General features: G+C 34.3%; 1 protein-coding gene across 1 annotated transcript; it reads left to right on the forward strand.

Annotated features, from left to right (window-relative positions):
* Positions 1–296: 296 nt before the first annotated feature.
* On the forward strand, positions 297–1,759 carry LOC135848377 (uncharacterized). Its single transcript, XM_065368277.1, has 4 exons — positions 297–1,060; positions 1,177–1,276; positions 1,347–1,448; positions 1,544–1,759. The coding sequence occupies exons 1-4, from the start codon at positions 297–299 to the stop codon at positions 1,757–1,759; spliced, it is 1,182 nt and encodes a 393-aa protein (XP_065224349.1).
* Positions 1,760–14,436: the final 12,677 nt, after the last annotated feature.

The following is a 14,436-nucleotide window of genomic DNA, read 5'->3' on the forward strand; positions in this document are numbered from 1 at the left end:
TTCATCACCGCTGGTTTTCATTTAAGGATAGGAATTCGCAACTCGAATAATGTTGACCAAAACAAATAGTTTCATGAAAGTAGAAATACATTCGCTGAAAATATTTTTACTTTTAGCATAATAAAACAAATTTTTCTGGAATTAAAAAAAAAACCAGCACAACATCGAGTAAGTTATTATTACGAACATAAGTAGTGTAAGTACCTGAGTATAATTATGTCGTTCAAATGCAATTTCAAGTCCTATTAAGGTACCTACGAACATCTCAACGATAAAATTGATTTTCAGCATTCGAAATGCGTTTAAAAATGCGAAGAGACCTTCTTCAGCTCGTGGCAACTTTACTCACAGATACAGGAGTAAACATTTTGCATGAAAACGATCAATGGAGCATTTGGCGATTCATTATACTCTTCACTTCATTCCTTTCAGCAGGATTGTCAACCACCGCGTTCTGCTTAATCAATACCAATGATTTCTACGCCTTCGCCAACCCTGCCCCATATATCGCCGCAGCCACCAACGTTCTAAACAGCGCCTACCTTTTATTACATTACAAAAACATCATCAGCGAAATCTTATTCGAAATGGATCAGAATTGTTACACGTATCCGGACGAGCATCTGCTTCAAATCGAATACCCTTGGTATTTGCAAGAGTCCAACATCAAGCTCATAATGGGAGTCATGAAATACGCCATCTTCAACGTCGTATTAATGGTCAGTTTACCAGTTTTTGGAGAATTGGTGTATTACGGTAGGATTAAAACGTTCATATATCCTTTTTGGGCGCCTTGGAAAGTGGACAGTTTAAGAAGCGAGTTGATGACGTTTGTACTACAATTTACTCAGGCGTGTAGCGCCGTTTGGTTGAATTACGTCGTGTCGATTTTTTTATTCTTCATCGTGATTGAGTTCATGAGACAGTACCAAAGATTGATTTCTGCTGTTTCATCTTTGGAACATCGAACATTGCAGCAAGTTGTGAAGGAAGAATGCTTTGATCGAGCATTGCGAGAAAACATCATGCATTGTGTTAGGCATCATCAAATACTGCACAAGTAAGTCTTGAGTTGATCGAGTCATTTTTCTAAGTACCTGAGTAATTAAATATAGGTACTTACCTAACTTATAGAAAATCTTAATTGAGGGTTTCTCGTGCTTTCTTGTTTCGTAGGAATTTCGAACGATTCAAGATCTGGTTCTCAATGCTTTTCTCGGTAGAACTCGCCATGTCCTTCATAACTTTCGCGCTTGCTTTGCTCGTCATGATAAATGTACGGTCTATTATTTTAATTTCGACTGATTTAATAATTTATTGCAAGAATGACTCGTTTACTTTTACAGGCTTCAAGTCTGGGTCAAGTTTTAAATTATTTCACGGTGGTATTCTTCATCTGGATTAATCTACTGATCAGATGCTTGATTAGCGAGATATTCTCATATTTGGTAACAAATATTTCATTTCCGTAGATAGGTAGTAGAATTGTTTTGAGAGTTTGCTTAATTTTGACTATGTTATACCACATGAATTTTTTCAACAGAACGAAAACCTTGCTGACACGCTTATTTGGGATGTAACATGGTACAAGACAAACAAAGAAAACAGAACACTGCTTTTAATGTTCCACTTGACAGCCTGCAAGCCATTACGTTTATATGGACTATCAGTTTTTGAAGCTACTCGGGTCACGTTTGCTAAATTAGTTCGCACAACGTATTCTTTCTTCAATGTATTGAACCTTTCTTTGAAAAAGTAGCCAATAGTTAGTTTAATGGATGGATCATGTACTTATGTAATGAATATGTAATTATATTGTATTTTATCGGGAGCATTACTTATTTACAGGAATTCCTCAAGCGACGGGGTTCCATTGAAGATTATTCCTTTGGCAGTTCTCCGCTCAGACTAAAGTACATAATTCGGTTCAGTTCCTTGTCTACAATTGCCTCCTGGCGCAGAAGTGACCTAAACAAATCTCGGATTTTTCAGAGAATTTTTGAAACTTGGACAAAGGCTCGTTGTCTGCAAATTGTCTCTTGACGCAAAAACAATGTAAGAAAATGTTACCCTGTTGGGTAATTTTTGAAAACCAGTTGAGTTTCAAGAAAAATTCATGAAATATTTTTTTTAGACATTGAAGTAAGCCACTGAAACTCTTTATTTGAACCTTGTAGCTTCACTAGGTTCTGAGAAAAGCTCGAAAAACTGATTTTTCCCATGTAAATTTTGCTTTCTACCCCCTCCCCCTTCCCTAAAAGATGTAAACAAATCTTCTACCGGTTGTCGTGATGTAAGCACTTGGTAGCCCTATGAGACTAGGGTTCTGACTGCGGGGATATGACTACTGTAATTAATTAGCGAAATAAAGAAATTTTTGAGACTACAATAACAGATATTTTAGCTAAAACTACTAACATATCGTTTAGGTAAGTCCACAGCTTGTAAATACATACACAGTTCATTTGAATCATTAATTTACCACTTCACGTGTTTTTCTCTAGATGGTCGCTAGAAAAGAAAAAAGTGACTGGTGATTTGACTGGTCCAAAAATTGAAGTAGCTATATTTGATTTTATTGTTTTGTGATTGATTGTTGTTTTTTTTTATGTAGTCAGAACTGAGGTTATGACCAAAGAAATGATATGTCGTGATTTTCAACAGATTTTGCCAATCTGAGACTTTTGTTTGTTATTAGGTATTATTTTTGATTTTCGGTCTGGTTTTTAAATTTAGTTTGAAATTAATTAAATTTTGAATATCATAGGTTGCATATGCAGCAAAAAGGCCAAAAAATACTTAGTGGTAAGTTAAGCCAATGAGTGGTGGCAAGCCAAGCCAAGCTAATAAATGTAGAGGCGATATTAAAGCCAATAAGTAGTGGCAAAAAGTACCTATTTGAGTGAAAAATTCTGAGAAACATAAGAAGAAGAAACAAAGTTTCTGAAAAATGATTTGCAATTTCGTCAATTATTAGACACAATGTGAATTTCAAAAATTTATTAAAGGTTCTGTATGTAATTTGTGGTCAATGTGAACTTGAAAGTTGAGATTTATTAATTTGAAAAATATGCAATCTCTGAAAAACAATTTATAATGAAGAGGGAACATGAATTAAGAAAATAATTGAAAATTTCATAATTTAGAATCAATGCAGAATTCTGATAATTGATTTAAAATCGTGTAAGGACGATGAAATTTCAGAAAAATAATTAGAAGTAGGTATTGTCATTTTTGGGCATGTGAACTATGAAAACTGATTGAAAATTTCATAATTTGAAAGCATTGGGGAATTCTGATAATTGATTTGAAATTGTGCCCAGGGTAGGGGGACTAGGTTGGGGGAAAACCTGTCTCGCTAACCCCCCTCCCCATCCTTGTAAAAATCAATTATACAGATTGGCAGTTTTAATAATAGGTATTAAATCAATAAATAAACTCCACCATCTGGTGCGGAGTGGAGTAATTTTTTTCAACCTTGAAAATTGAATATTGTCCAGCCCTGTTCTATTATTTGATCTCGCAAAATCCAATATCTACCGCTTTGTAGAAGGGTAGGGTATGGTGCATCAATCCACCAATCACCCTTTCAAGAATAAATGTTTCTATTGGTATTGAGTATAAAATTGGGCAAAAGGTATACTGTAGTTTAAGTTTATGTAGGTACATACTTATTAGTGCGCCAAATTCTCCCCTCCCCCCCCCCCATTACTTAATAAAAATAAATAGGTATCCACTACCCACATTCGGTCAACAGTAAAATTGACCCTTAGGTATCTTAAATAATGCTTTGAAAAAGAGCAAGTTGTTTTACATCCCCTTTTTTCTTTTCTTTTTCTTTTTTTGCATTTTTTATATTTTGACCCAAGCAAATGAAATAAGTATGTGGCGATCCCAGCTGAATTGTATTAATATTTTAATTTGTTGATTTGGCCCCTTCCCCATTCATCACTGCTGGTTTTTATTTGGGTAGGTAATCGTAGCTTGAATAATGTTGACCGAAAAAATTTATTCATGAACGTAGAAAAACATTCTCTGGAAATATTTTTAATAGTAATAAAAGTAATTTTTCTGCCATTTTGGGGGAAAAAATTAAGAAAAATTTTGCGATGAAATTACAAATTTAAATTTTAACCGGTTTTATCAGCATAAAACAGCACGGAATCGAGTAAATTAATTCAGGTATGTAAGTACCCGAGTAAGTATAATATTGTGTGGTTCAAATACAATTCAAGTCCTATAGGCAAGGTATAAACTGTACTAACCTGCCAGTGATAAAATTGCTTTTCAGCATTCGAGATGCGTTTAAAAATGCAAAGAGACCTCCTTCAGTTCGTAGCAACTTTACTCACGAATACAGGAATAAACATTCTGCACATAAACGATCACCGGAACATTTGGCGGTTCATTATTCCCTTTACTTTACTCCTTTTAGCAGAATTGTCAACCACCATGTTCTGCTTAATCAATACTGACGATATCTACGCCTTCGCCAACCCTGCCCCTTATATCGCCGCACTCAATAACATTCTAAGCAGCACCTATTTTTTATTGCATTACAAAAACATCATCAGCGTGATCTTATTCGAAATGGATCTGAATTGTTACACGTATCCCGACGAGCATCTGCTTCAAATCGAATATCCTTGGTATTTGCAAGAGTCCAACATCCAGCTCATAATGGGAGTCATGAAATACGCCATTTTCAACATCGTACTTGTGGTTTGCTTGCCAATTCTTGGAGAATTGGCGTATTATGGTAGGATTAAAACGTTCATATATCCTTTTTGGGGGCCTTGGAAAGTGGACAGTCTAAGAAGCGAATTGTTGACGTTTGCTCTTCAATTTACACAGGCGTGTAGCGCCGTTTGGTTGAATTACGTCATGTCGATTTTTTTATTCTTCATCGTGATTGAGTTCATGAGACAGTACCAAAGATTGATTTCTGCTGTTTCATCTTTGGAACATCGAACATTGCAGCAAGATGTGAAGGAAGAATGCTTTGATCGAGCATTGCGAGAAAACATCATTCATTGTGTTAGGCATCATCAAATACTGTACAAGTAAGTCTGAAGTTGATTGAATCATTTTTCTGTGTGAGTAATTAAATAAGTACATACACAGAAAATCTTCATTGCGAGTTTCTTATGCTCTTCTTGTTTTGCAGAAATTTCGAACGGTTCAAGATCTGGTTTTCAATGTTTTTTTCAGTAGAGCTCGCCTCCTCTTTCGTAACTTTTGCGCTTGCTTTGCTCGTCGTGACAGATGTACGGTCTACTATTTTAATTTCGATTGATTTAATCATAATTGCAATAATGACTCGTTTATTTTTACAGGCTTCAAGTCTGGGCCAAATTTTAAATTATTTCACAGTGGTATTCTTCATCTGGACTAATCTACTGATCAGATGTCTGATCAGCGAAATATTCTCATATTTGGTAAAAAGATATTTCATTTCCATTTATAATAGAATTATTTTTATTAGATAGGTACCTACTTAGAAGAGAACCTCACAAGTGAGCAGAAACCGATTTGTCCCGATTCCAATCACAAAAGTACAGATCTCTCAAGAGTCCAAAGGTGTGAAAATTATAATTTTTTGATGATCCCCCCCCCCCCCCGGTAAAAATGAAAAATATCAAACTAAAACAGCAAAATACCAGTAATGTACATACTTACATCATAAAGTCAACAAACGTCTACAAAACATCGGGTATGGTATTTTTAAAAACCAGAATTATTTTTGAAAAATTTTCCTAATATGTTCTAAAATTTGGCGGCTACAATTTTGATTATATTAGATACCGAATTTCAAATCATGCTCTTTCCAAAAATCGCAGACTGATCTTCTAATCATGTCTAATCTTATAAAACTTGAATCTTATTAAATCTACTCAGTTCAAATTAGGCTCAGGGAATGATCAGATCTGATGTAATCTGATCAACAGACCCAATCATTTTCCTCAATTTAAAATGAGTAGGTGTTGATAATTGCAAAACATATCTACATCTTGATTCACCTCGAGAGTTAACTTAATTTTGACTATTTTATACCACATGAACTTTTTCAACAGAACGAAAAACTTGCTGACACACTTATTTGGGATGTAACTTGGTACAAGACGAACAAAGAAAACAAAACACTGCTTTTAATGTTCCACTTGATAGCCTGTAAGCCGTGACGTTTATATGGATTATCAATTTTCGAAGCTACTCGGGTTACGTTTGCTAAATTAGTTCGCACAACGTATTCATTCTTCAATGTGTTGAATGTTTCTTTGAAAAAGTAGCCAATAGGTACAGTAATAGATGGATCATGTATTTGTAATGAATATGTAATTATATTGTATGCATTTGATTGGGAGCATTACTTACAAGGATCCCTCAAGCGACGGGGTTCTATATAAGATCTTTTTGGCAATTCAGACGAAAGTAATTTAGTTCAGTTCTTTGTCTACAACTACCTCCTGGCGCAGAAATGACCTGACCAAATCTCGGCCTTTTCAGAGTAATTTTGAAACATGAACGAAGGCTCGTTGTTTACAAATTGTCTCCCAATGCAGAAACAATGTGAAAATTTTTAACCATTTGGGTAATTTTTGAATTGATAGCACATGGCGTATAATTGCCTCCTGGCGCAGAAATGACCTGAACAAATCTAGGCCTTTTCAGAGAATTTTTGAAACTCCAACGAAGCTCGAAGGATCGTTGCCATTAACTTATCATTGATCAATGATCATTTCTTCAGCAAATGATGATAAGCATTCAAGGTTGAGTGTGAAAATATTGATAATATTATTGGAATTCCACCCCAGTCATGCAAGTCACCATTTCATTTAAAATCCACAATATTGATCAGTAAAATTCAAAACAAATAAATCAACAATCAATAAAAATAAAATGCAAAAGGATTTCATTAGTTCATACTATGTCACTTAAAAAAGAACCTGATACCCAAATAAACAAGTATTGGGTCGGTTTTAAAATTGATAGGAAGGCCTGGCAAAATAACGCTTTTGGAAAAGTTCCAAGTACGTATTCCGTATCTTTATTTTAGACAGGTAGCCTATATCATATTTTTATTTGAATAAATTAGTAATTTTGTAAAGGTGCCTGCAAAGTTGTAGTTTACTTTTCCTTTTTTTCCTCATTAATTTTTCAATTCGTAAAAAACTGGCACAATTATTCGATTACTGGTTTATCAAGACATATGTTCCCCTAAAAATTTGGAAATTATTTTCAAACTTAATCCGTTTTTGGAATAAATTACACAACACGATCCATCAACAGAAACTATATAACTGCATCGAGAAGATAAAACAACTACACAGCCACATTTTCCATTTCAAATTCGAAAAAAAATCTAGGTAAGTTTTTACTCAAGTTTACAACTTTTTAAACATTTAAATAATTGAAAAAAAAACAAGAGCGAAAATTGCCGGATTTATTTTCAGAATTTGCGAGAGATGCGTTTAAAAATGCAAAGAGGACTCATCCAGTACTTGGCGACGTTACTCACAGATACAGGAATAGATATTCTACACGAAAACGACACCAGGAACGTTTGGCGATTTGTAATTCCCTTCACTCTATTCCTCTTGGCAGGATTATCTACTAGTATGCTCTGCCTAACGAATACACATGATTTCTACGCTTTCGCCAACCCTTCCCCTTACATAGCTGCAGCTAGCAACATTTTAAGCAGCGTCTACCTTCTATTCCACTACAAAAATTACATCAAAGAGATGCTATTCGAGATGGATCAGAATTGTTACACTTATCCTGACGAGAATCTGCTTCAAATCAAGTATCCTTGGTATTTGAAAGAGGATAATATCAAGATCGTAATGAAGGTTCTCAAATTCGCAATCTTCAACATTTTGGTCATAATCTCCATACCTGTGTGTGGAGAATTGGTATATTATGGGAGAATCAAAACATTCATGTATCCTTGCTGGACGCCTTGGGAAATGAACAGTCTGAAGGTGGAGTTGTTGACGTTTGGATTCGAATTATTACAGGGATTTTGCGCCGCTTGGTTGAGTTACATTGTGTCAATTTTCTTACTCTTTGTAGTAACTGAATTCATGAGACAGTATCATAGATTGATTGCAGCTGTTTCGTCTCTTGAATACCGAACATTGCAGCAAGATGTGAAGGAAGCGCATTTAGACCACGTTTTTCGAGAAAATATCGTTCACTGCGTTAGACATTATCAAATACTGCACAAGTAAGTTAGCATCTAAGCCATTTTTTCGACCACGTATTCAGACATAAACACGAGTAGGTACCAAAATAATAAAAACTGCAAGATTTTCTTATTGACTTCTTCATATTTTGCAGAAATTTTCAATTGTTCAAGATTTGGTTTTCGGTGTTTTTCTCCATAGAACTCGTCGTTTCCTTTGTTACTTTTGCTCTTGCGCTATTCGTCATGATAAATGTAAGATCGAGTGGTGAAATTTATGCCTAAACTTCAATTATTATCTATAAGATTACTCATGGTGGTCATTTTTTGTTGGCAGGTATCGAGTCTAGGTAAAGTTTTAAACTATTTCACGATCGTATTATTTATCTGGATTAATCTACTGATCAGATGCCTAATCAGCGAAATATTTTCGAATTTGGTAAAAATACGTTCACGAATAATCAACATCCCATGTTCCCTGAACATTTTTTTCTGAACACCTAGGGATCATTCTAAGCCAATTCGACCAAGAAGTGGTAAGGGGTGTTGACGATTTTTTTTCAAATTTTTCCAGTGGAAAGACCTTCTAAAGGGATGACCAATGGCGCAAATCGCAGCCATCTGGCCCTTTTTTAAAGGCTGCTAAGGGGTGTCAACTTTCAGTGAACTTGAAATATCATCTATTTCAGCAGTGGACTACTCGATAACCGCGATACCTACCAAAATTGAACTTTTTCCAATAGTTAGGGGTTTTGAAAGGCTTTTTGTTGATATCATAAAAATCAGTGTTGCCACTTTTTTTGTACGAAAAATGAGCTCGAAAATTTTCAAAAAGTAGTTTTCATATCGTTCCAACTTTCAAAAATTCGGAAAAAAATATATTGTGGACAACTTTCCATGCTGAACAACATATTAAAAATTTGGGATGGCATTATTCCGTAAAGTCGATTTAAAAAAATTGAAAGTTTGCGAAAAAATGCAATTTTTTTAATTCAAAACATGAAAAAAAGTTTCAATTGGTAAAGTTGACCCATTTGACCTCTATTTTCACGTATCCGTTGAGAAATTTGAAAAAATCCTTTCAATCCATGAAATGAAAAGATCAAAATTTGAAAGATTCCACAAATAAACGAATTTTAATTTTTTTGCTATGAGTGTAATTTTCATCAACTTTTTCATGAAATACGTCAGAAAGAGGTCGAAATGAGACAACTGAATAAATTTGAACTTTTTTGAGGTTTGGAATAGAAAATTGAATTTTTTCGTTTTTTGTGAGGAGTTCATTTCATCGAGTGAAAGGGGTTTTTCAACTTTTTCAACAGATACGTAAAAATAGGGGTCATTCAAAAAAATCGCCGACATCCCTTACCACCTCTTGGTCGAATTGACGTGGAATGACCCCTAGGTAAGTATCTTCGAGAATTGTTTTGAGAAAAATCTGATATTTTTTTCAACAGAATGACAAGCTTGCTGAGACACTTTTTTGGGAGATGACTTGGTGCCAGGCAAACAAGGAAAACAGAGCACTACTTTTGATGTTCCATTCAACGGCTTCCCAGCCCTTGCGTTTATATGGATTATCAATTTTCGAAGCAACTCGTGTTACATTTGGTAAATTGGTTCGAACAACGTATTCATTCTTCAATGTGTTAAATCTATCTGTGAAAAATTAATTTTTCAAAAATTCGTAATTTGAGAGGTAAAAAACAATATTTTTTGTAATGTGTATTATTTTTTTCACAATTCAATTTTAGAATTTGAATGATGTATACTTATGTAATTTAAAAATGTGGATTTTGAAAAAAAAAATAAAAGAAAAGCAAATTGATTCGAGTTTGCGAAAATGTAGTATGTCGACGAAAATGAAAATAGCAGGTATATATTTTTTGTTTAAATATGCCCCCGTGGTGGGGGGGTGTCACTTTGGTGTCTCGAGGCCTCTGGTGATCACCAGGTAACATCACAGGACAGATAAGATCGGTTTCAAAATTGATAGGTACCTGCAAATTGAATAACTGATTAATGAATTTAGATGAAACTTGATATCAATTTACTAATCTGTTGGAATGATAATTTTGAATACTTCATTCACGAAATGGGACAGGCGGCCAACCACTGTCCGTGTCTACTAAGCTACTCATTTCAGTTAATTTATTGATTGAGAAAAAATAAAAATAAATCATTGGTTTCAAAAACCTGGAACATTTTCTCTTAGATCCCAACAAAAATTCAAAAAAAGTACATATTTTTAAAAAAATGTGCAAACAAAAAAGTTGAAAAATTATTCCAAAAAGCCTTCAAATTATGAAAACTTCCTTTCCCCGTAACAACACATTCGCACGTACACTGAATCAAACTTTCAAGTACCTAACCAAAATTCGATTATTTCATTAAAAATGAAGATAACTAAACACAAATAAGAGTAAAGTCAACTTTAACAAGTAGACTAAACGCTTTTTGCAAAGTTTTAGGCTTTTGACATTTTTATTTTCACACATTACAGCCTATCTAAATAAATAAATAACCACTAACGAGGCGGTTCCAGTCAAAATTGTAAATAATTCAGGTACTTGGATTTCTATATTTCCTCATGGTTTCCATTCGAAATATGAGCAGGAGTAAGGTACAGTCAGCGACAAAAATGATCAACTTTTTTACAACAGTTGATTAAAGTGATTAGTAGATGCTCTGAAGAAAAATTGTAGAATACATAGAATTATTTCAACTCAATCTACATATGTAGTAGAAAAGTTACGTATTCGGTACCAATTTCATTTAGAAAATTCCCAAAATCTTAAATCTATAGGTAAGTCGGTACAGGTATGTATAATCTATTGGTAGGTACATTTCAGACTTCCTATCAGCAGAGTGAAAAAAAAGTTTTTATCAATTTTCAGCATTCCAGATATTTACGTCTGAAAATGCAAAGAGAACTCGTCCAATCCGTGGCAATATTACTTACAAATGCTGGAATAAACATTCTGCAAGAGAACAATACTGGAAACATTGGGAGATTTGTAATACCCTTCGCTATGACCTTCTTGGCAGGATTGTCGACCAGCGGATTCTGCTTAACGAATACTGCTGACTTCATTGCTTTCGCTCAACCTTCCCCATACATCGCTCACGCAACCAACATTTTAAGCAGCACTTACCTTTTATTTCATTACAAAAATATCATCGGACAGATGTTGTTCGAAATGGATCAGAATTGTTACACGTATCCGGACGAACATTTACTTCGATACGAATATCCTTGGTATTTAAAAGAGGCTAATGTCATGTTTATGATGCAGATTCTCAAATACGTCATGGTTAGCTGTGTTGTTATGGTCGCATTGCCAGTTTTCGGACAATTAGCGTATTATGGTAGAATTACAACGTTCATGTATCCTAGTTGGACGCCTTGGAAAGTGGACAGTCTGAGGATTGAGTTATTGATGTTTGGATTTCAATTTTTACAAGCGTGTTGTTGCGCTTGGTCGTGTTACATCTTGTCGATATTCTTACTGTTTATATTGATTGAATTCACGAGACAATATCGGAGATTGATTGCTGCTGTTTCATCTTTGGAACATCGAACATTGCAGCAAGATGTGAGGGTAACGCACTTCGATCGTGTGTTACGAAAGAATATCATTCACTGTGTCAGGCATCATCAGATACTTCATAAGTGAGTGAGATAAATTGAGTCCACTTTGCCAACTAATGAGGCTGGAGGCGTTCCTTGTTCATTCAGTCATCGATTTTGTTCAATTTTTAAGAAATTGATGCATAACGACTCCTGATAGCAATGGCATGCTTTGGGAAAATATGTAAATATGAAACAAACCAAATCAATGACACGAATGACCAACAAATTTCCTAAAAAATATTCAGGCAAATAATAGATGACTTCTTAATTCTATTCGGGTCCATGTTTGTTTGCAGAAATTTTCAATTATTCAAGATCTGGTTTTCGATGTTTTTCTCAATAAATCTGGCCGTATCCGTTGTAACTTTTGGCCTAGTATTGTACATCATGATAAATGTAAGATCGAATAATGAACTTCATGTCGTATTACGCCAATTTTAATGAATGAACTATTATATGTATCCTAAAAGTGATTTTTTATCTGCAGGCTCCAAGTCTGGGCCCGGTCCTAATTTATTTCACGGTTGTACTCCTCATCTGGATTACTCTCTTGATAACTTGCCTCATCAGTGAAATATTCTCAAGTTTGGTAAAAAATTATTTTCATGCAGAATTCCAACTCAAAATGATTAAATCTGATCAGATCATGAGATCAGATCTGTGCATTTTCCAAACCCAATTTTATTCGACTAAATTTGACTATCTGTTCGGGTATTATCCAGATTAAATTTCATCTGACTAAATGTAATCTGATCAATATTTTGATCGGATCAAGTCCACATAGATCCGACTAGATCTAATCATTTTTTAATTGATTAAATTTCATAAATTTTAGTACCTAATTTTATGCACAAAAAGAACAAAAATTGGTATGTATTGAGCACTTTTTCACCTACACTCATTTCATCAAAATAAAATTTGTGTCAAGAGCCTACACTTCCATATGTACATAATACCTAATTACATTCCTATGTCCACATAAATAAATGATTTTTTCCCAACAGGATGACCAGCTGGCCGAGGCTCTGATCTGGGAAGCACCTTGGTACAAAGTAAATAAAGAAAACAGAACACTACTTTTATTGTACCACTCGACCGCTTGCCAACCATTACGTTTGTATGGATTATCAATTTTCGAGGCGACTCGAGTTACATTTGGCAAATTAATTCGAACAACGTATTCATTCTTTAATGTACTTAATCTTTCTTTGAAACCTCAATAAGTAGATTACTCAATAAATATGTAATTAAATTTTGTAAGTACTCTTTACTGACGAGTGACGGAGAAGGGGTAGATCGCTTTTAGGTAGTGCATAAGTGACTCAACCATGTCACAATGATGAGAAATAATAATATTTTCGAAACTCTCATTGCTTCAAAATGATAATTTGTTTTTCAGTGTGTTCATATCTTCCAAATTACAACATTTCAGAATAATTTCTAAGCTTTCATTGCTTCTAAATTGAGAAATTTCTATAGTTGTTTTTCATAGTTTGCATTGTTTTAAAATTTACAAAATTTCAAATCAATTTCCCGAATTCTCCATTGCTACAATTTCATAAAGTTTTCAATAAATTTTCAGAATTTTGCATTGCTGCTGAGTTAGAAAACTTCTAATCAATTTTAAGAATTCACATTGTCTCTAAATGACCAAACTTTGAATAATTTTTCAGAATTGTTATTGTCTTCAAATTACAAAATTTCAAATTCAATTTTCAAGTTCATATTTTCCACAAATTGCAAAACGTTTACTCAATTTTTGCCTTTTTGGAATTCACATTTGCCTCTAATTTTTCAAAATTCTCATTATGTTCATAAATATTACATACCTACAATAATTCGTATCATTTACAAGAGTTCACATCATCAATTTTTGGAATTCTCAGTGTCTCTAAATGGAGAATTTTCATATTGAGAGGTAAAGAACAATGCTTTTTGTGATGCGTTTATTTTTTGACAAGAATTTTAGAATTTGAATCTAGGTAGGTAGGTGTGATATACTACTATGCCGTACGTGGTATGTATAGGGCTCGCCCACATGGTAACACTGCGTTGCACTAAGGCAACACTGCGTTGTATTCTCGTCAGCTAGCCATACGAGCCAAGCGACGAGAGTACAGAACGCCAGTAATGTATCCGAGTGCACGCGGGTATGTTATTCACGGTTAATGGGTTAATGCAGTCATTTAATTATAAGTTTTACTCTCGAGTGTTAAGTGTTATATTTAGTGCTTTAGTTTTAATTAGTGTTTAGTATATTCATTGAATAGACGAGAAGGAGTGATGATCTACTCGTCGCCACTCTGGGTAAGTACTTGCACATATCAGTGTGAATAAGTTAGATCTCCTTGCCAGAGGAGATCACTTATCCAAACCTACACCACAGTGTGTAACACCGACGTGTGTATATTTAGTTTAAGAAAGTGTCATGTTAACTAGTACATTTGCTTATGTGCTATTCATGTAACGTGTTGTTAATATTGCACACATTAAATATTATTCTCGTGTATAACTTGTTATTATTTATGGTGTGTATGATCATATGTTAAGAGTGTAAAAGCAACCATTTCCTACTCACGCCCTAGCCGAGCATGTGAGGTATTCCGGTGAGTAT

This window comes from Planococcus citri, chromosome 5 (genome assembly GCF_950023065.1).
Source record: "Planococcus citri chromosome 5, ihPlaCitr1.1, whole genome shotgun sequence".
NCBI lineage: Eukaryota > Metazoa > Arthropoda > Insecta > Hemiptera > Pseudococcidae > Planococcus > Planococcus citri.

Bases quoted from the DNA above. Each gene is read 5' to 3' on its own strand.
- LOC135848377 (XM_065368277.1), top strand. From the start codon at position 297: ATGCGTTTAAAAATGCGAAGAGACCTTCTTCAGCTCGTGGCAACTTTA. The intron at 1,061-1,176 runs GTAAGTCTTGAG...CTTGTTTCGTAG, and splicing joins CATCATCAAATACTGCACAA to GAATTTCGAACGATTCAAGA. The intron at 1,277-1,346 runs GTACGGTCTATT...TTACTTTTACAG, and splicing joins CTTTGCTCGTCATGATAAAT to GCTTCAAGTCTGGGTCAAGT.